This window comes from Strongylocentrotus purpuratus, unplaced genomic scaffold (genome assembly GCF_000002235.5).
Source record: "Strongylocentrotus purpuratus isolate Spur 01 unplaced genomic scaffold, Spur_5.0 spur5_scaffold_15, whole genome shotgun sequence".
Classification (NCBI taxonomy): Eukaryota; Metazoa; Echinodermata; class Echinoidea; order Camarodonta; family Strongylocentrotidae; genus Strongylocentrotus; species Strongylocentrotus purpuratus.
Genome location: NW_022145600.1, coordinates 1193689 through 1217001, shown reverse-complemented (window position 1 = coordinate 1217001; position 23313 = coordinate 1193689). Strand labels below are relative to the sequence as shown.

The 23313-nt window shown below is 39.4% G+C and overlaps 1 protein-coding gene and 1 long non-coding RNA gene across 2 annotated transcripts in view; both read left to right on the top strand.

Annotated features, from left to right (window-relative positions):
* Positions 1-23313, top strand: part of LOC582056 (fibrocystin-L) — an 84525-nt gene that overhangs the window by 29516 nt on the left and 31696 nt on the right. Inside the window, exons 26-39 of the mRNA XM_030986388.1 lie at positions 186-372; positions 1685-1935; positions 2438-2623; positions 4259-4444; positions 6033-7517; positions 10535-10678; positions 11641-11818; positions 12303-12459; positions 13504-13660; positions 14289-14498; positions 15460-15627; positions 16130-16330; positions 16622-18298; positions 19068-19295. Coding sequence (XP_030842248.1) covers positions 186-372; positions 1685-1935; positions 2438-2623; positions 4259-4444; positions 6033-7517; positions 10535-10678; positions 11641-11818; positions 12303-12459; positions 13504-13660; positions 14289-14498; positions 15460-15627; positions 16130-16330; positions 16622-18298; positions 19068-19295 — 5415 coding nt within the window. The remainder of the gene's footprint in view (positions 1-185; positions 373-1684; positions 1936-2437; positions 2624-4258; positions 4445-6032; positions 7518-10534; positions 10679-11640; positions 11819-12302; positions 12460-13503; positions 13661-14288; positions 14499-15459; positions 15628-16129; positions 16331-16621; positions 18299-19067; positions 19296-23313) is intronic.
* Positions 19752-22602, top strand: LOC115923954. Its single transcript, XR_004064090.1, has 2 exons — positions 19752-20368; positions 22015-22602. It is a non-coding gene; the product is annotated as an uncharacterized LOC115923954 (long non-coding RNA).

Here is a 23313-nt window from a genome sequence, read left to right as displayed (position 1 = left end):
TTCAACTTATCACTGTATCTTTGTCGAGAATTTGCTGCAGTTAGGTACATTATTTCAGTCTGTGGTTGTTAGGGGTACCAAGGATTTAATTCTGTTGTGGGGGAAATTATTTCTTATTATCCCAACGCTTGGAGATTCACATGGTTTTTGACAGGGAGCTCACTATTATTTTTTGTTATGTCCAGGTGGTTCCGATCTGACCATCGTAGGAACCAAGTTTGGTGATTCGGGTGCGAGCGTGGATGTTGGAGGAAAGGAATGCAAGATTTCATCTCAAAGTGACACCGAGATTGTCTGCGTTCTGCCTAGTCATACTTATGGTGCTCATAATGCCTTTGTCAGCATTGCTGGGGTTGGTTATGCCAAGAAAGCGTAAGTTGTTTGTAATTACAACATGACTCTATGCAGTAGCAAAGTCAATTTGATAGGCAGATACAGTAATTCTATATCTATTCGATTTATGGCTATGCTTCATTGAGAAGAATGGCTATTCAATCATCTATGTAAGAATATGTTATTTATAGAAATCTTGCTCCATGCATTGATACCAAAACAGAGGATCTTGTAAAATTGATATTTTAAGAATTAAGTCAAAATTAAGAGATGAAAGAGGAATGAAATTGAATTAAAATGATGAAACTAGAAAGAAAAAGAAGTATAATGGAAAGATGAAGATGTAAAAACTAATTTAATTTATAGTATGATGAAAAGAGAAAGAAATGAGGTTGTACATGCATACCTGCCAACCCTCCCGCATTTTCCGGAATATTCTGAATTTCTGGAATTTTAGGACCTTAAAATGTGGGATATTCCGCATTTTGGAAATTTAAGCCAAATTGGGCTTGTTTTACCATTTGCCGCGATTTGTGTGAGAACTCTCGTATAGTATACTGTGTGTGTTGATGGCAGCGGAAGCTCATTTGGCTTGTAATGACGGTTTTGCAGCGTATTTGTGCCACTGATCTATACCGTAGAGATCAGCATATGTGTGTGTGTGTGTAGCGCATGGCCTGGCCAGTTACACTGCCGCTGCTTGTGCGAACACCTGTTAAGGGAACAGATTTCTTATTTTTCGAAGACATACCGTGCTAAAAATTCTTAATTCTCATTTTCAAATGTTGGCAGGTATGGTATATGTATAACCACCAAAGTTTTGTAAAATGTATTTCTGAAAGGAAAATTGTAATTTTCTGTAGGTTAGTTCTAAAAATAGGTTAATTATGTATTCATTTATATAGTTTTGTTGGGTGGTTGAGGTTCTGCCCAAACAAGATTAGGTATATCCTTACAACTATTTCCAGACAATCATAAACATGTACACGTGCCTCCTAACAACAGGATATCTACCCCCTGGAAATACCCCTTTGAGGACATAAATTAATACATGGAAAACTTCCTTCTTTCTCTCTTGGCATTAACCAACTGACCCAAAACTTTTAATTGTTGATAGTTCTTCCCTTGAAGCCCTACTGTACTACCTGTAGCTACTTGCTCCCTCTATATAGAAAACAATGCCTAAGCGGTGCCCGTTGGTCCCCCATGATCGTCTTTTTCTTATGTTAATTGAGAAATGAGTTGATGAGATAACCACCTGTCAGTGACCACGCTGGGTGGTGTAATCCCTCCTGGCAAAACTAGTACAGACGGGCTTAAAATTGTTGATATTTCTTGCATAAATCCCAAGGTCTGAGGATGTGAACTTAGCAGTGAGCTATGCTCTGGTTGTGACCGGTGTGTTTCCACAATCGGGATCCCTGTTCGGAGGTACAACGGTTACCATCACCGGGGGAGGATTTGGGACATCTGCAGATGACGTTGAGGTGTTGATCGGAGACGAGGCCTGTGCGCTTAGCATGGTAGCTGATGACCTCATGACCTGTGTGAGCCCACAAGTCAACTCTCATCACACGATTAGCCATCTTGGAAAGCATGAAAGTGAGTCTTTGGTGCTGTCCTGGAGGGTGTTTTACAAAGATCCTAAGTCAAACTAAACTCTAAGTTGGACTTAAAAGTCATGAAGAGCCATTCAAGTATTTTAGACTTTTCATAAATTCTACATCAAGAACATGAAATCTCCTTGATTATAGAAAATATGAATGATTTGAATCAACATTTTATGCCTTTTAAAATGTCTTTTACAAAATATTTTCAAAGCTGCTAACGGCTTTCCATAATTGTTAAGTCCAACTTAGCGATAAGTTCAACTTAGGATATTTGTGTAACACCTCCCTGGACCAGTATATTATTCATTCAATTACAGCATTGGGTATTATAAAGTAATTTTAAACATTTTGAACATTGCTATTTTTTAAACATTTAAAAAATGATCTACAGCTAAATTTGTACATATAACTTATGCATTTAAATCCACAGATCAGGTCTATTTGGTGACTGAGCTATTATTAATTACTACTATTTTTTAATTTTACCTACAAAGCCTATGGGATCGGTTATGCCTGGGATCCCCCTAAGCTCGACATAGCAGCAGGAGATATAGTTACATGGACAGCAATTATACCCATGTATGTCAGTGGCATCAAGTACTCTGTCCATCAAACATCCAGTGCAGCAGACACTTTGTATGATGGCTCCGGTTTCAACAGCGGACCATTTGGCACTGCGGGTAAGTTCAAAGGCACGACGAGGCCTCAAGTAATAAACCTGGGCCCTGTGACATGAATATTGACTTAAAGGGATCATTTAACAATGTTAAATCTGAGATACACGGTCCTACATGTTACCAGTGTCTGTGATATGGTGTAATATTAAAGCCCTAAAAAAAGCTTCAAAATGATCAAGAAGTGCCTCAAGAAAGTAAAAATCTTTGAGTGACCGGTTTTACCATACTTGTTTTCCCCAATAGACTGTAGTGTTATGAAAACCGTTCGGCAAACGGTTTTCAAAATTTGTAATTCCAATCATTAAGGCGAGGCGTCAAAAATAAATATACCAGCCAGCGGCAGCTAACTGCACTTGTGCGTCCTGGCTGCATTTTTTAAATTAGCTCAGCCGGCTACCGCTGGCGGTAGGAAATGGCATTCAAAAGCATGCGCCGGCTGCCGCCTTTCGAATGGAAACCGAGCCTCAGATCCCAGCCTGGCGCAAGCCGGCTGGGCTAATAATTGAAAAATAATTGCCCCAGCCAGGCCTCGGCCGTAATTGCAGCCTCGATGCGCCAATACGTGAGGCGGAAGCCTGCTGGTATCGATACTTTTGACGCCTCGTCTAATATCTTGATAATCAGACAGGCGATCGGCTTGTAAAAGTCATGGAGTTCCTGACTGACCTAAAGGTTTATAATTATCATTGCAGCATGAGCTAAATCAAGGATTATTTCTAAAGGATCTAAGTTACTGGATCCCTTTTACAATCACACTATGAACATGACGGACAATGAAAGCGGACAAAATATACAGTTCCTCAGGTAGACAAAGGAACATCCCTTCACTGCTATTATGTAAAAATGTGTGGAACAGGTGTCACAGGCATATTCACCTGTTCTACACATTTTTACATAATAGCAGTGAAGGGATGTTCCTTTGTCTACCTGAGGAACTGTATATTTTGTCCGCTTTCTTTGTCTGCCATGTTCATAGTGTCAATGATATATCCATTGTACATGTATTTCCAATCTTCCTGCAATTAAATGTATCTTACCATGCATTGTACCTACCTGATTAATTTTTTTGTAGCTTTTGATGATAGAGGGCACTGGTGTGTTTGAAACTTTGTTTGAGAAGACATGGTATTCAAAATAAATGTTGAAAAAAGTGAAAAAATTTGACAGCTGAGCAATAGAGCAGTAGTTTTGTAACCAGGGCCTTGTTTCACGAAACCATCAAGAGAACAAGTTCACCGACATCCATTGAAATGTGTGATAAATTTAATTCACGCTTTGGAATAAGTTATGACGGTTTCGTGAAAAGCTACCAAGGTCTTAGATTTGGTGTAGTTGTATTTTTGTCTAATAAGGCAGTAGTTGTCAATAACCATGTTCTAAAGATAGGATCTAATGTTCTAAGTCCACTGGTTGCCTGCTATCTTAGCAGTCAGTTAATATTATATTTGTTGAAATTAAAATGCTTAATTTCCACTTAAAACATGCAAGAAAAACAAATACCATAAACCGTAAAGTTTACTTTGTAGACCGATTCCACAGGTTCCAGTGTGAGCAACATCTTATTAGTACCGGTACTACACATAAAACCTCCTACCAGACCATTATCGTTTCTTTTCTTCCCTCCTGTATCATCGACAGGTAAATTCTCCTACAAGTTTGATGCCCCAGGTACGTACTACTACTCCAGTGATCCTGTCAACTATGAGAATCCAGATGATCCTATCTACATGACGGGTATCATTGTAGTCAGTTCCAGGACATCCACCACGCTACCTATCACAGTAACAGTTACTGGATATGAGGCTGAAAACGATCTAGATTCAGGTGGGTGTAAACTTAGCTCTCTCATATATAAGAAAATCTGATTATGCTTTTTTTGTTACACCACAATATACCAGGCCTGATAATTACTCGATTTAAATCGGTTTCCCAATTTTTATTTTTTTTCCTGATTTTTTTTTTCTTCCCAATTTTTTTATTTTTTAAAATAATTTTGTTATCTTCCCAATTTTAACCTGATTATCTCGATTTTTGCCAATTTTCCCCTCTTATTTCCTAATTTTCTTACTCAAGGGGGGGAATGTTGTAAGATGCCATATTTTCCCCCCGAACCCTCTTTTTTATGCCTCTGTTACGAAGTAGTCGGAGGCATTATGTTTTTGGGTTGTCCGTCCGTACGTACGTCCCGTTCTCGTGATCGCGTTATCTGAAGAACCGATATATGGATTCCTGCCAAACTTTGTTCATGTATGTATCTTGCAGAGCCGATGAACTGATTAGATTTTGGGGTCATGAGGTCAAAGGTCACAGGGCTCATTATGTATGCAAAAACAGCTTGTGATCGCGTGATCTGAAGAACCGATTAATAGATTCCTGCCAAACTTTGGTCATGTATGTATCTTGCAGAGCCGATTAAATGATTAGATTTTGGGGGTCACGAGGTCAAAGGTCAAAGGTCACAGGGCTCATTATGTATGCAAAAACAGCTTGTGATCGCGTTATCTCAAGAACCGATTGATGGATTCCTGCCAAACTTAGGTCATGTGTGTTACTTGCAGAGCCGATGAACTGATAAGATTTTGGGGTCACGAGGTCAAAGGTCACAGCGCACATTATGTATGCAAAAACAGCTCGTGATCGCGTTATCTCAAGAACCGATTGATGGATTCCTGCCAAACTTAGGTCATGTATGTTACTTGCAGAGCTGATGAACTGATTAGATTTTGGGGTCATGAGGTAAAGTCAAGGTCATGCGGCTCATTATGTATGCAAAAATAGCTTGTGATCGTATTATCATTAGAACAGATTGATGGATTCCTGCCAACTTAGATCATTTATGAATCTTGCAGAGCCAATGAACTGAGTAGATTTTTGGTTCATAAGATCAAAGGTCATGGGCTCATTATGTATGCAAAAATAGCTTGTGAAAGCATTCTCATTAGAACTGACAGATAGATTACTATTTAACTCAGGACATCTTGCAGAGCCAATGAACTGAGTAGATTTTAGGGTCATGAGGTCAAAGATCAAAGGGTCATATATGTATATGAGAAATTGCTTGTAATCACAATATTCTGAGAACATGTTAATGGATTACAATTGAACTTGAATTTGAAAAATTTCTTCCGTTTCGGTTTGTAAAATTGGTCTATGAAGGAGGCATCATTTTCGACTGCGCGCAGTCGAATTCCATCTAGTTTTATTTATTACTCAAGGGGGGGCCTGGTTGAGGGGGGGAAAAAACTTTTTTTTTAGTGCTCACTATCACCCCTGAGTCAATGTTTCTGCTGACAGAAGAATTTGATCCTAGGCTTTTCAAAAATTATTTCCCTTGTTATGATATCTCTATCCTGGTAAACGTGCTTCAATGCCAATCAATAAATCTTTCTCTTGTCGCTGTGTTCCTACATAGGTGTGGCTGATCCTTCATCAGGAGGAGTTTGTCCAGGAGATACTACCGCCATCGAAGGATGCACCGATGATGGAGGAGATACCAGCTCTGAGGACGTCTTCACATTTACCTACTCCACCTGCCACACGCCAACCGTGAGCATGATCAGTCCCAACACCGGAACAGAAGGAGCTCTGCTTAACATCACTGGAACGGGATTGAGCAGCATGTCCTGCCAAGTTGAGGTCTTGGTCGGGACCCAGTCATGCAGTGTTGATTCGGCATCGTCCACTTTAGTCCAGTGTAATGTAGAAGCCGGAGACGTCTTAGAGACGGGGGTCCTGCAGGGAGTGTCTGTTAACATCAAGAACCTTGGATTTGCGCAGATCTTGCCGAAGGTCCCTGTGCAGCGCTCTTTTGTTCTTTTCTCTCAAGTGGATACGGTGTCACTCCAGCAGGGATCGATTGCCGGTGGAACTGAGATACTATTCTCAGGATCTGGTTTCTCGTCAGAGCCAGTGGTTACTATGGGAGGTCTTGGAGGTGCACCTTGTACCATACAGGAATCTAGCTACACCTCTTTCAGTTGCATTACAAGTCCTAATCAAAAGGGTGCATACCAGATAGAGGTCCGTGTGGGCCAATTTGAAAGCGAATGGAACACACCTGATCTCATGATCTTCAATTACAATGATGAAAGCACACCTGTAGTGACATCCTTTACCTCAGCCAATGCCGTTGTTTATGGGGCAAGCACTGTGATCAATTTCAATGGTTCCTTTCTTAACACGAATGATACTGGTCTCATTACAATTGACATCGGAGGCACTGATTGCCTTGTCAACCAGACTAGTGATGCCTCTGTTGTGTGTGATGTCAGCTATGTTCCTGTTGGTACCCAAACTATTTCCTTCCACATTGCTGGATTTGGTAACGCTCAGTTTGAATCTGGAAACACTGTATGGAGTTCCAAGACACTAGACAGCATTGACCCATCCTCGGGAAGTTTGGAGGGTGGACAGACCGTCACCATCGCTGGCAATGGCTTCGTCGCGGAGGAAATCCAGGTCTTGATTGATGATAGTCCATGTGAAATCCAATCACTCACACTGTCCCAGATCATATGCATTACACCACCCCGTGCAGAGGGATCTGAAACAGTGACCGTCACAAGCGGTTTGCACACCTACACCACTCTCATTTACAAATACACGGCTGCTATGACGCCCATTGTGTCATCGTTGTTGCCATCAACCGGCCAATCGGGCGACACCATCACAATAACGGGGACTGCTTTCTCTGATGAAGCATCTGAAGTGACAGTAATCATTGATTTTGTGGAGTGTAACGTCACGTCTTCATCGGTTACATCCATTGAGTGCACCACTGGTAGTCATTCTGCTGGAACCTATGACCTGGAAGTCCATGTCAGTGGAAAGGGGATTGCCACCAGCAGCGTGACATTTGAGTACTCTCTTAATCTGGATTCTGTCACCCCTAATGAAGGTAAGTTCATCCATTCTTCCTTAACACCCCACCATTATAATGTTTGACTGGGGAGTCCGATTTGAATGTAACTAGAAAAACAGTTCTGCAACACATGATCTAGCGAACATCACTCCACTGTCAATAACATACACGAACCACATCCCCAGCCCTACACCTCACCTAACAACCCTGTATAATTGACAGATTAACCCATTAGCAACTTAACCTAAAACCGCCCCTCATTTTACACATTGAACCTCCCGAAACCGCCCCTTCTTTTACGCATTGAACCTCCCGAAACTGCCCCTCCTTTACTCATTGAACCTCATGAAACCGCCCCTCCTCTTACTCATTGAACCTCCCGAAACCGCCCCTCCTTTTACTCATTGAACCTCCCGAAACCGCCCCTCCTCTTACTCCTTGAACCGCCTGAAACCGCCCCTCCTTTTACTCATTGAACCACCCGAAACCACCCCTCCTTTTACTCATTGAACCACCGAAACTGGCCCTCCTTTTACTCATTGAACCGTCCAAAACCGCCCCTCCTTTTACTTATTGAACCACCCGAAACCGCCCCTTCTTTTACTCATTGAACCTCCCGAAACTGCCCCTCCTTTACTCATTGAACCACCCGTAACCGCCCCTCCTTTTACTCATTGAACCACCGAAACCGCCCTCCTTTTACTCATTGAACCTCCCGAAACCGCCCCTCCTTTTACTCATTGAACCACCCGTAACTGCCCTCCTTTTACTCATTGAACCGCCTGTCCGTTTTAGTCTGTTTTCAACGTGCTATAATATACATTGTAGGGTCTCCCATGATGTTATACGTGCATGATCCTTACAATGTCTACAGTAGGACTCTTCATAGAAAAAGAATAAATGTTTCATATTGTTCAGAACAATGTCAAAATAAGAGCAATATCGCAACATCTTCCAGTGAGTGAAATGGCATTTTTACAAAATCTCTAGTTGCTAATGGGTTAAAGCTCAGAGCAAGTTGCCAGAACAACATAAATATATATTAACTCCAACAGTATTTCCATCACATATGCCCATTATTAAGAGACATGGAATTGAGCACTGAAAGGCCTAATTTTAGGCATATCCAGTTCAAATTCATTGATATCTCTTAGTAAACACTTAGCAATGGATGACTTGATAAGACTGCAATCGTTATTTGCTGATATTGGTTCAAAAACGGGGTGCTTTGGGAGAGATAACATTTTCTCTAAAGAGGCAATAGCTAATCTAGTTTGTCTTCTCCATATGCATTTCCTACCTTTTCATCTAGTTTTAGTTAGTACAGTCATTATAAAATTCACATGAAAAGGAAAACTAAAAGATTATTATTTTTGTTGTGAATATGTGAATAAATTGATGTTCTTGTCTCAAGATATTCAAATCAATAGCCATATTGTCCAAGTGATTCGTCCTTCCAGCCCAAGACAAGTAGATGAACTTTGTAAGTCTTTTGAAATGATGAAAGATCATTTCATGCTCTTCTTTGGAAATATATTTGTATACTACCTGTATCTTTTCTTTGAGTGTTCATTCGTTTAATTTATATTAAATAGAGGGTGAATAACATTGTATTTTGAATGTAATTATTTTCATAATTTCTATAAAAAGTGATGCAATCTAAGTCAGGTAAGTGAACAAGGCTTCAGATATTTTAATTCTACACATAATGATTCAAGATTATTTCCACTATTGAGAAATTTTCACATCCACACTTCTGGTAATTTATTTAATTATTGCCTTTTACTTACACATTTTTTCACTATTGACACAGTCACTTCAATTTTTTTTATAACTTTGGAAGTTGAAAGGAATGCATTTCCATTTTTAATTAAGAAGCACATAATTCATTTTGATTCCCACATCCTTCCAAAACAAGGCATCCTTTTTGAAGTATTCCAGGATTATATGACTATGAGTTAAATTGTACCAATCATCAAAAACATTTTCTCTGTTTCTTAAGGATATTATTTTGATAAAAATTTTCAAAATTTAAAATTTGAATGTCATTACTTTAAAGAGATATTGCAAGTTTAAACATACCCTAGATTAGCCCAACAGCAACTTTTGAGTAGACTTCTCGAAACACCCCCACACCGTTGCATAAAAAAGAGCCCGCACGGAACCCAAGTCGAAGTCGGGTTCCTTGTGCATTTAAACAAAAAAATTCCTTCCTTTCTTTTCCCATACACTTTGACCATTAACCCATATAGAGAGCCACGTAAAAGGTTTTGAGGTTTATTTCAAAAATTCTAGCTATACAATTTTTATGCGATTGGTACACCTTCATATGATCTTAGATCTTTACCTGTGTTCTCAATCTTTGTTCAAACTGCATGCAAAAGTTAATAATAACTATTTCTATTCTTGATTGCTCCACTGATTATCAGACATACAGTGTACGCAGTATACTTTCTTTTTATTTTATTATCAAATTCATTTCCTAATTTGTTTTTTACCTTGGATAAATAGAATGATTTTTATAAAGTTTTTTTTCAAGATTATTTTTGTCAGCACCAAGATGACATATTTCAAAAGTCAACATTTTCAATTTTATATGCACATGAAACTCCCTTTCTCCAAGTTTTAACTGTTTTAGAAAAAATAGATCACATATTTTTCTTCTAATTGGCAACCATAAAATTTTCTTTAATTGCTACATTGATAAAATAAAATGTAGTGTCTCTGAAAACAATATAGATGAGCAAGTATGTTATCAAATTTTGTTTAAAGCAAATTTTGATAGAAAACAAGGCTATTGAACTTCCCGTCTCGCTCAGTACAACATGTACTGCCCATTTTTAGGGGGTCAATATCTTCTGAGGTTCTTCTACAATTGTCACATTTTTTTAAAATACAAATATTTGTGATTTCATGCATAGTTACAATACCATACTACTCCACTTCTATGTTGATGTTTTTTTTCTCTGTAAATGCACATGCAAACAAATTGATAAAGCTTAAGAAAACTATGTTCATATATACCAACGTATTTATTCTGCTATTCAATCCAGGAAGTTTTGGAGGTGGGCTCACATTAACAATCGGTGGCTCAGGTTTTGATGAGACGACTACGGAAGTTTATGTCTGTGATAATCTGTGTCTCAACACGTTGGCCACCTCATCATCCATCATGTGTGAGGTTCCACCAAACTTTGGTAAGATCATTAAATAGTCATGTGATGTCATACTGGCCAAGTTGTCAAGGTGGCTGCATGGTGCGTAACAATGGTATGTTGATCATACCAGCGCCAAACACTGTATTTTCCCTGCTCCATCCCGTTGCTTGAATGATTTTGCGGTGAGCCTCATGTGCAGGCTCTGTTGTTTGGAACCAGTAACCTGGACAAGGAGTGAATATGTCGTTAGCACTTAGGTACTCTATATATACCTTTTTTACTACTATATTTATCAAAATATATGCACCTTTCTAGAACCCAGCTGTGACCAACTATTTGATTCACATGCTTTACACAATGTCATTTCTGTAGATAACCTTTCTTCAAGAAGTATGTGTAAAATGTAAAGTAAATGGGTCTATTTACGTTTTGTGACCTTTTCCCTCTCTCTTAAGTGGTGAAAATCTCAAAAAGTTAAAAGCAATTGATTTGATGTTTTATGGTTTTATATTAAATTTATTTTGCCATTAAGTCTACAAACAGCTATTAATCATCTTTGAAGTGTCACTGTTTTAATTTGTAAGCATTTTTTATATTGTTAAATTATTTTTCAATTAAGGGAAACAGTGATTTGTACAGATTAACATATCTTGAGATTTTGACATGTTAAAGCTTACTTCTAAACGTGTTTAACAGAGGCCCTCATTGAACCAGTCAAATTTTCATTCTTGAGTCACAAGAAACACAAAAAACATCAAGTTTACAAGGGTTGTGAATAATTTAGTTGTTTACTGTATTCCTAAGGGTAAGGAATAAGAGTAAAGAATTTCAAAGAGCATGACCGGAGCTGATGCCATGAAAGATCTGTTTCCATTTGTATGCATTATTACAGGTTGTATACAGCCCATTCATGTTTTAATAATGAGTGATAATCACATCAAACGTAGAGGGTTGCTAGAAGACTATCGTAGTAATGTTAGAAATGCATTCTTGATGTTTAGATGAAGCTGATGAATTGGTGTGCGATGTCAGGATCAGTCTTGCGAGCGGGTCACAGGACAATTCCACGGGTGCATTCACCTACAAGAGGTCATTGACCCCAACCATCACTTCTGTAGAGCCCCAGAGGGGAGGAACGGCAGGAGGTACAACAGTCACCATCGATGGAACCGGCTTCCTGTGAGTAATGCAGTTACTGTTTAAAACTATGAGCTCGCCTTTGATATTTTGTGATGAACAAATTTTAAGAGTAATTAAATAAATACCGTTCAAAGAAGACAACTGAAATGGTCTTTATGGGCAGGTGGTCTTTATGTACAGTACTTTTAGTACATGCTCTAACCTATGCAGGTAGTCACTACATAGCAGGTGTCCCTGCATTTACAATGTATATAATGATCTTGCGGTTGTACCACTCATGGTCCAACTAAAATGGCTTTGTAGTCAATATCCTCCACTAATAGAAGACTCACAGGGAGCTTGAATTAATCTGATGACCGGGAAAATAATAATATCTAAATATTTAATAGAGATCATGGTATTTCTTATTAAGCACTATATAAATTCAGATGTATCATTGATCTGTATTATCAATTGCCCTAAAGTTAATGATGCTTACAAGATCTCTTTTTAATCATAACTTCTCCATATCATATCCAAACAGTTCATCAGGTAACCATCAGGTCACCATAGGAGGGACAGAATGCATCATCGATACAGAGTCAGAGACCCAGATCGTCTGCGTGACAGAGTCTCATCAGAACGAGATGACAGAGGTCAAAGTTGAAGTAGGGTCACAAGGAGCAGCCCTTGCACAACAGGTAATAATAATAATAAATAAAAATAATATTTAGCTTTCAGCACTTAATACAATGTCTCTACGTGCTTTACAAATATACTATTACCCTGGTCATTGAATTCAGTGCTTGCCCGCACACTGTGTGCACAATCTCCAATCCCTGGGAAGCATTCCAGCCAAGCGTTACTTGACACTCAAAAACTGTTTAACCAACAATGACGGTCGTATCTTACCGGGTACCCATTTAACACCTGGGTGGAGAGTAGCAAGTGCCGGTTAATATCTTGCCAAAGGATATTAGTGCCGTGTCGGGATTCGAACCCTCCACCTTCGCATCTCCAGTCAAGCACCTTAAACCACTCGACCACGACACTCCCATATCAAAAGGATACAGGAAACATGAAAACCTTCTGGGAATCACATCCCATTTGCACACATAGATTGTGTGTCATTTTCGTGGTTTGGGGAAACGAGTTGTGTCTTATGCTCCTAACTCGGCTATTACCGGTAATATATTTTCTGCCAAAGTCGTACCTGTATATCACAAGTAATTTATTTGTAGTCTTAACCATTTTATTGTGTGGATTACAGTTTGTTTTTGATTCTGTGAGAAATTATTTTTTTATCATTACCAGAACACTAGTTGGCTCAGTCAGCAAGTGTCTGTCTGTCGAACCAAAGATCATGGGTTTTTAATGCAACCTAAGCAGACCACTAAGTCGATGTACCCCTCCCCCTGTAGACGTAGGCTATGTTACAGTGGAAAACACTATGTTTCTCGGATAGGATGGCCCTGTGTAGCGGAGAGGTACATCAATGCAGAAAGCAGGACCTAGTCGTCTGCATGTTAAGAACCCACGTATTATTTGATTAAAAGTAGGGGGTTAACCCGGTGTAATGGACCACCTGCACACCCTCAAGCAGTTATACGGGGAGGAGAGACCTGAAGGAAACAGTGATTCAATTTGCCTTACATCTCCCAGGCATAGGTGATGCCAGATACTTATGTCATGATAATAATACGAATAAATCGGGATAATCGTACCTATTTGTCACTTTGTTACAGGGAGTAGCAGACTACTTCTACATAGATGTCTGGTCCTCAAGGTTTACATGGGGTGGAGATGACCCCCCTGGTGCAGGCACATTTGTTACCATCTCGGCGGGGCAGACCATCCTGCTGGATACGGATACACCTGTCCTCAAGATCTTACTCATCGATGGTGAGCATCTTCTATAAATATTTTTTTCCAGATTTTTTTTCTTCCCGGTTTTACCCCTTTTTTCCTGATTTTCCCCTGATTTTTCCTGATTTTTCCTATTTTTCCCCAATTTTCTTACTCAAAAGGGGAGGGGGCATGTTGTTAGATGCCATTCCCCCCCCCCCCCCTTAATCCCCTTTTTTTTTTTGAGGGAAAACAAAAATCTTTTTTTTAGATGCTCACTATCACCCCTGTCTAGACCCTAGAAGCTCGGTCACATACAGTGTATAAGGCAGGAAATCTCACCTGTCTACCAAGGCAGATTTTTTAAGTTTGCCCTTAGCCATTTATTTGTCTATAATTTTAATCTTTATTCATATAATTTTGTCTAGGTCAATAAGGCCAAGGTGGAAAGCAGATTTGTTAATGACAACAAAAAATAAAAATAAAACTACAAATAAATAAATAAATAAATGAGCGTAATGCACTCCACAGTTCTTTATCTTATTTCACACAGTATGCGTAAGCAACCAATGGAGTACTTTAAGAACAGGTGTGCTTGTCGGAGAGGTCACTATACACTTGCAGCAGCATTCTGTAGTATTCTAACTGTGGTAATATTATTGTTATCATCTTTTTAATCTGGAAGGGGGCTCGCTGATCTTTGATGAAAAGGACGTTGAGTTGAAAGCAGAGTATATTATCGTCACCAACGGAGGCCACCTTAGCGTAGGAACCGAAGAGGAGCCGTTCCAACACAAGGGCATCATCACACTCTATGGCAACGTCCGGTCTACAGAACTGCCATTTTATGGCGCTAAAGTCCTGGCTGTTCGTAATGGCACTCTTGACCTGCATGGTAATTTGTACATCCTGTAACAGAGATATTGTTATTGTTTACCATCACACTTTGAGAAAAAGTCACTGTGAAACATCAGATTTCTCTGATTTTGCACGATAATTAGGAAGATACTAGCAATATAAAGCTGTTGTGAACTTTATTTCCCTCATCAAGTGGAATATTAAAGAAATGAGAGAAGAGGTAAAACAAAATTAAGATACCATCATGAAATGTAAGTTCTATCAATTCCAACCGGCACTACACACACATGTAAAACTTATACCTTGCAGGTGTTCACACAATTCACCAAAGTTTATGGACAGAATCGTTTCGTACATACATCTTTTGATACAAAGTGGACACCATGAAGCTATATTTAACATGTTTCTTTCTGTTTTACTTTATGCTACCTACTGTACATGAGCTTTAAAGACACTGAGAAATGGGGTCTCATGGAAAATTTGAAATTGTATGAGTGTTTACCTAATAGGAGGTGTTGTCAATCACCAAGGTAAGCCTTCAGTTCTATGACCGACAGGCTTAATGTAATACTCTGACTTTTTCTCCTATGGTAAAGTCATTATCTAACATTTGCATAACCCAAAGACTCTCAGAGAGACAAGGGGGTATTTCTTGATTGGCCTACAGGTCTGCTGTGTGCAGACTTGAAACACCTATTAATGGTATTTCCGCCAAGTCTAGTGTCAGCAAATTATGACCTTCTGCACATGGATACTGACGACCCACTCCCTTTAAAGCCTGTCTGTACTAGTTTGGCCAGGAGGGATTACACCTCCCTGCATGGTCACTGACAGGTGGTTATCTCATCAAAATCAGCTCTTAATTAATATAAGAAAAAGAGGATCATGGGGGACCAATGGTCACCGATTAGGCATTGTTTGCTATTAAGAGGGTGCAATTAGCTACAAGTAGTGCAGTGGGGCTTTTAACTGTGCATTCCCCCTTTCTTACCCTCCAGGTCAACCTGTACCCATCATGTGGACACACCTCTCAGAGACCATTGATCCTGAGGATACTGACATCTCCCTTATGCGACCTGTCACATGGAACGTGGGTGACCAGATAGTGATTGCAACCACAGGAGGGCGCCTTGACATCGACCAGAATGAGGTCGTTACTATTACAGGTAGATTGACTGATCATGACTATATTAACATTAGAACGGTACTTATATAGCCCATAATACCTTCTACACTTCCCCTCTCTCCTCCCCCACCCCCAAAAAACAACAACAACAACATCAACATCAACTGCAAAATTGATAAACAATAATAAAATGAATAAACACATAAGTAATTAGAAATATAAAACAAATGGATAAATGAATGAATAAATAAATAAATGAATACATATAAATAAATAAATATTTTTTTCAAATGTGGAACTTTCAACTAAAATTCAATTGCTCAAAATCTGCACAAAATATTAACAGATTAAACAGGTCTTTGCTGTTTTTCATTGATAGCCAGCAAATGAAGAATAGATACAAACTCATCAAGTGTTTCATTCCAATGTAGTTTTCCATAATGAGAACCCACCTCAAGTTCTATATATACTACAATGGCTGCTGTGCACCATCTTGCTCACAAACTAAAACAAAAACAATAATTTATCTTTTTCTTCACCAGCTGTTTCTGACGACAATATGACCCTGACCGTCGATCCTCCCATCGAATACCAGCACATCTCTATCGTTCAGGACATAGCGGGTGTAATTCTAGAGACAAGGGCCGAGGTTGGTCTCTTGACTCACAACGTGGTAGTGAGAGGCAATGTCAACGAGGATTGGACAGAGGAGATTGAAGCTTGTGAGGCACCTTTCGATACTGGTGAGGCAGAATTCCACTACCCATTATCTCCTGAATAAGGTCTCATTCAGATATGACCCGGCAAAATTGCAGCGGCTATGTTTTTATGATGACTTAAATATACAATTGTAAATTTCAAAGTGCAAGAAATGCTACATGTATGAAATGTCACTTGCATTGAATACTCTCAACTTAATTGTACCATTTTTTTATGAGTCTCTCAGTCTGTCAATTGATACTTTATGTTTTTTTCTTACGATAATACAATAAATGCCATCTTTGTATCTTTTTGTTGTCTTTCCTACACTACAGGTATGTTTGATACACAGACTTGTTTCCTTGGTCGTTTCGGGGAAGAGACAGCAAGCGATCAATTTGGCGGTCACATCATGATATTTGCCAGGGAGATGGACGCCAACCTTGTCCACGGATACCTGGAGTACGTAGAATTGACTCATGTGGGACAAGCTTTCCGACTTGGACGATACCCGATTCATTACCACATGAATGGCGATGTCTCAGGGTCATACGTTCGTGGCTGCAGCGTCCATCACACATTCAACAGAGCAGTAACGATCCATGGTGTACATAACCTCTTGGTAGAGCATAACGTGGCCTACAACATCATGGGCCATGCTTACTTCATGGAGGATGGCATAGAAACCAATAACACCATCCAGTATAACCTGGCTGTCTTTGTCCGTTCGAGTAACAGCCTTCTCAATGTGGATGTCACTCCCGCAAGCTTCTGGGTGACCAATCCCGACAACTACGTCCGCCACAATGCCGCGGCTGGCGGAAGCCACTTTGGCTTTTGGTACAACATGCCTGAGCATCCGGGAGGCCCTTCGTTCACCACAGAGGTGTGCCCTAGACATGTGCCACTCGGGGAGTTCAACAACAACACAGCTCACTCTTTTGGGTGGTATGGACTTTGGGTGTTTCCTAAATACCATCCAAAGGTGACGGGAGGATGCAATGATTTCGAATCTACACCTGCTGTCTTTGCCAATTTGACCGTTTGGAATACAGAAAGAGGAGCTGAAGTTGTTGATTGTGGAGCTGTTCAACTGCATAACTTTGTCACCTCAGACACTGAACAGTCAGGATTGGAATACCAAAAGGTAACGAGTATACAGTGGCTGGGTGATGACGGGGCAGAAGGGGCCCTCATCAAAGATAGCGTTGTCATCGGGAGGAGTGATGGAATATCAGGGACAGGTGAAAATGCTTCCTGTACCATAGGTGGTTTTGTGTCTCCACAGAGCCATTTCGTGACCCTGGATGGTGTCAAGTTCATCAACTTTGACCGGGACACCTGTGCCACCTTAAGAGCATGCAGCAAGTGCAGATTTGAGCAAGGAGGTTTCACGACAAGGTTCCGAAACATGGAGTTTGCTAATGCTGATAACAAAGTAGGTTTCCAGTGGCTGTATGAGGCAGTGTTTGAAGATATGGATGGCAGCTTGTCAGGCACAGATGGGGCTACTAGCATAACACCAGTCAACGACAACCTCCCTGATGATCACTGTACGAAGGATGATTCAGCATATAACTTTGGTTCTGTGCCTGGTGCCGTGTGTGATTCTAGCATTGCGCTCCACCGCTTTTCATTCAACCATGCTGTCCCCGAATCACTTCTCTACGAGGATGCCATCTTCACCAACGCTCATGGAGCTACTCCCGTCAACTACCACAAGAAGAGGATCACTCATCCGAAGGGTTGGATGGTGACGCTCATAGATGGAGAGACCTACATCATGTCATTCCTAACTAACGAGCAGCTCACAAACATTTCATACACCGGACGTTTTGATGACTTTGAGGATGGAGATTATGTATTGATCTCTCATAATCTGACCCAGAAAGTGGACAAGGTTTCAGTGATAGGAGAGATCAGGAATTCTACAGAGACCTTAGTGACGTATGAAGACAACGAGAATGGGGATTACTACATAGATAGTTTGACAAATGATTTGACGTATATGAGTAAGTACACATACTTCCTCAATGGTGCTAGAATCTTATGTTACTTTTATACAACCCAATGCTGTGTCAAAATGTCTATTGTGTGGGTAGGTTATTCATAAGTTCATTGAAAGAAACGTTTATTTAGCCCTGTATGAGTACAGAGTACATGTATTTTGGTAGTGTATGCATTGCTAATAATGTGGGTTTGTTGTAGCTAAGTGGTTCGAACACTTGACTGGTTTTGTAAAGGTCGTGGGTTCAAAACATATTTATTTCTGATTGCATTGATGATGAATTTCTTGTGAGAGAAAAGTGAGTTAGATTTGGAAGAACACACATAATTTTTTTTTTATTTCAGTATTTTATTTCTGGTAGGTCCAAGATTATGTGGTCATTTATGTCCCATACGTACACTACCAAGTATCATGGAATAAGGAAGATCAATATCATTAAAAAATGTTATTTTCCTCGATACTCTGATCTAATCCAAGGTCATATGGCCTTCATACAATCATCAGGTATACTCAGATCTTTCATATAGGACAATTTACCGGTCAAGCCTCGGTCAGATATGCTGTGGTAAAATGCAACTTTTTGTTTATGATGATGTATTGCAAGAAATGTTTGCATTTGTGTATCTTATAACACAGAGGTAAGTGAACACCCATAGGACCTTTTTGTGCGCAGTTGCCATTAAAACAAAACTGCTGCAGTTTTCTGCGGCGTAACTGAACAAGCCTTTACTTGCCCTTCTCGTTTTGACTTTGCATCTTTTTGTCTCGTATAGTATCTGGGAAGGGGCTTGATACGCCAGTAAACATCGAGGTGGACCTGGATGTGTATCGTTGTTACTTTGATGATTGCATCCCGCCGGTGCCTGAAGCGCCTCCTACTGGTCGACCGGAGGACCTTCTTTATTGGTCTAACCCAGATGCATGGGCCAACGTGACTGAGGGATGGGGTGGATATGGAGGAGGAGTGCCTCAGGATGGTGATGATGTGCAGATCTTACCAGGTATGATCAAGACCAAGGAATTTTTAAAACGGGAATCTTTAAACCTTTACATAATATGTTCAGCTAGCTAGAGCGGAGTCGTGGTGGTTCATAGAGGTGTACTAGGTCTTGTATGTATGAGGGTGCAGTGCGGTGGAGAGCTTAATGACAATGATCAATACTTTAAGGGGAAAAATAATAGTTGATAAGTTCTGTTTACTTGTACTTTGCGTAACAGTTTGCGATTATGAACATTCATAGACTTGTCAGAAAATAATTAAAATTTTAAACAACTGAGTGCGTCCACTTTGACACAAGAAATTTAGCGGAGACATATAAATTCTAAAGATGTATTCCTCAAATGTGCAGCCATTCTGGAGCAGAACCTTTAAGTTTTTTCTTTATCACATTCCAAGGTCTATCAAAAAATCAGGAAAGTATATCAGATTATTTCTTGACCCCATTTTAGCCACACTGTACATGCATTATTATCTTTAAAGGACAAGTCCACTCGAATTTTCAAAAATCATAGCATGTTGTAAATAAATCAAAGGTTAAAACTGCCAAATATCACTGCTGTACTTCAATCGGTTGATTTTTAAGAGCGATTTCTATTTCGGTTATTTCTAGCAAAACATTTAAATTTGCCGCACCGATGTCAGATTGTTGATCACGTGATGTGACGTATGGTCCTCACAACTAAGCGCATATCTTACATTCTGACTAGTCAAGATGCCGCTGTGCCAGGCATACGGGTGTTCCAATCGGCCAGGGTATGGGAGTAAAAAAAGTTTCTTTAGCATCCCAAACCCATTGCAAGACAGGGAGAGATGTTCTCAGTGGTTGAACAATATTGGGACGAACAAGTTTAATATACGGACATATCAATTTAGCAAAAAAATAGTCGTTTGCGAGGACCACTTCGAGGCTGATTGTTTTCAGGAATTCGGCCGAAGGTGATGAAGTACGAGGCCCGAATGAAACTAGGACTACTAAAACCCGATGCCATTCCTACCATCTTCTTCCACCGTCCTCAACCACCATCCAAGAGGAAATCAACAACACGACGTCGGGAAGAGTCTGAGCGTCAAAAGGTAATGTTCTTACAAAAATATGATGAAGTAAACAATTAAAAAGTACATCCACAAACGTAGATCTTGGCTTCATTCAGTAACCGTATCGTACGCGATGCCTGCGTGCCCGGGCCGCTCAGGCGTAGATCTACAGCGCCGTAGGTCTATGCGTGCGGCCGTGCCATGTGCATGTTGCTGCTAGTAACCTACCGGTACAAACAATGCGCCAGAAATGATCATTTACACTCGTCTAAATTATAGGTTGACCTTAGTAGCGCTGTGGTAAATATGACAAAACAGATGACAGATGACAAAATACTAGCTTTCCTGAGATACATTGTAGATGTTTTCCAGACTAAAGCGCAAATTATTTGTGAGGGTGTACTTACTTCTGTGGAATACTGTCTGTAGATGTAATAATAACCTGAAACATTAATGATATTATTAGTAATAAATAAGGACCGTGTTAATGATGACAAAGATGATGAAAATATTTGGTTTGGATGTATGTCTGATCTTTGGAAGACAAGCTTTAAGTCAACTGTCAATTAGTCATCTATTTTTGGCGACGAGTGTTTATTTTATTTGCATGCATTATTAATTATTTCACCTCCAGTTTAAATGATTCCATTTCACATAATATCACATTCACTAAATCACTATGAACATGACACAAGAATCAACAATATTTGTGTTCAGTGTTCTTCAAAGAAGCTAATCCCTAAATGCACAAGTTTATGTACTGTTGTTCAGTACACTACAGTTAGGGATGAACTTATTTGAAAAACATATTAAACACAAATAATGTCTTTCAGAATCTATATTTAAAAATAATAATGTACTTCATAGACATTTTGCCCAAATTATTGGGCTCAAATTATTGGGCTATATTTTGGAAATCTACCGGAACTAGACGGAAAATGATTCGAAACCGCAGGAAATTGCTATGGCTACGGCCTTTTAGTCAGGAATGGCGGGGTTTCTTGTGTGTCGCTGTTCCATTGTGTGGTGCATACAGTAGTCCCAAGTGTATTTATTTGTGTCAGCTTTTTAGTTTTTGTTGTCGCAAATCGACAGCAATGTAAATAAATCGACTGCTGACACTGACTGCTCATTAGTCATTGCTATTTATTATAAATCTAGAACAAATGATATGTTTTAAATGTATATTTACAAGGGTTTAAACATGTTAAGACAAGTAATGAAGGGGTTTGATAACTGTGGTCGAATTGTAAAGAACTGGAATCCTTAGCAGAGCTGAGCTGGATATTAGAATGACAAATTACAGGATAATTAATTTTATTATTTTGGTATTCTCAAACTTTGGTTCTGCCTTCTGGTCAACTCAAACCTTACAGCCAGCCACAGAAATAAGCAACAATTCCTTGTGCGAGTTGTATATATTATGATTATGAACAGAGCAGAATTAAAACAAAAAGCCGAAGTTAAACACTTACATTTTAGAACTTGTGCACATCTTGAAAAATGAAGGGAAAACTTCATGAATCTGACACCTGTAACTTGTTTTCATTTAAAAATAAATTTGAGAGCAAGCCAGTTTTGGCTACCATAAATGGCTAGCTACTTTGATAAGTTCTTTTCAAATCCCCATACATTGAACTAAGCCATTTTATTCTTCTTATCATTTGTTGTTGTTTTTCTGACAGACGCACTTGACCATCGAAGCTTGCGGGACTTTGACAGACATCACACATCAGTCTCCATTGCATTCCTGGATCAACATTTGCTGGACTGAGTGGACTCCAGGCCTTTGTTCATTTTAATGGTTATTAATTTGAAGACTCATCAGCAGTTATGCTTCACGTTGCAACAAACAATCTTGAACGGGGAGTTTGGGAGAAGGACGAGAAGGATTTTGTTCAGCTTAATCCTTTCAATAAAACAAAAATCTCTGATACTCCCAAAGTTCCAAGGTGGGATTCCAGAGCTTCACACGAACAAAGCATTTATTATATTAATAGAAACATGACTGAACAACAATCATTTGTTGTTGTTTTTCTGACAGACGCACTCAACCATCGAAGCTTGCGGGACATTGACAGACATCAATCTTCGTTGTATGAAGTAGCATTTACCGAGGAAGAAGAAAGAAGAACTGTCACCTTTATACAATTTAACAATATTGAACTCTAATAATACTTTTATTCTCAGCGACACATTTTATGCGTGTGATGGTCTCAATATAAATGTCAAAGTCAGTTCATAAATAAAATATAAATATTATAAAATGCAAATTTTATTCCTAGTCCTATCGCATTTATTATTAGAAGTAGTGTTAAATAATACATTTTTTGTTTAACCGTTGTCTGTTTACTAGGCTATTCAGAAGAAACCAGAGCTGGTTTTCTTCTGGGTTAGTTAGCATGAATTTTGATTAAAGAATGTAAATTACACAGACCTGTTAAATAATAGCCCCCCACAAAAGAAAAAACAATTTTTTTTTTTTAAAGATATTTTTTGCAGATTTGTATTTCATCCAGAAATAGTACCTACACAGGGTAAACATAATATAAATAGTCAAGCATTGACATTTTTTGATACGTTGGTGATGGTGATTGTGATGGTGCTGATGGAGACGGTGGAGATGATGGTGATGATGTCAGTGGTGAAGGTGATTGATCATGATGGCTATGGTGATGATGATAATGATGACGGTGATTATGATGATGGCAACGGTGATGATGTCAGTGGTAATGGCGATCATGATGACGATGATTATAGTGATGATGGCGAAGATGATCTTGATGGCAATGCTGATGGTGGTGATGATGAGGGTGATTATGATGGCAATGCTGGTCGTTAACGGTTGGTGGTGATGATGGCAATTAACCCTTACTGTACTGGGGGGGGGCCTGGGAGGCCCCCCCCTCGACATTTTCGGAGATTGCGCCGCAACCGCTTGGAATTTTGAATTGTCGTTTCATGACTATTTTCCCTCAAGTCTT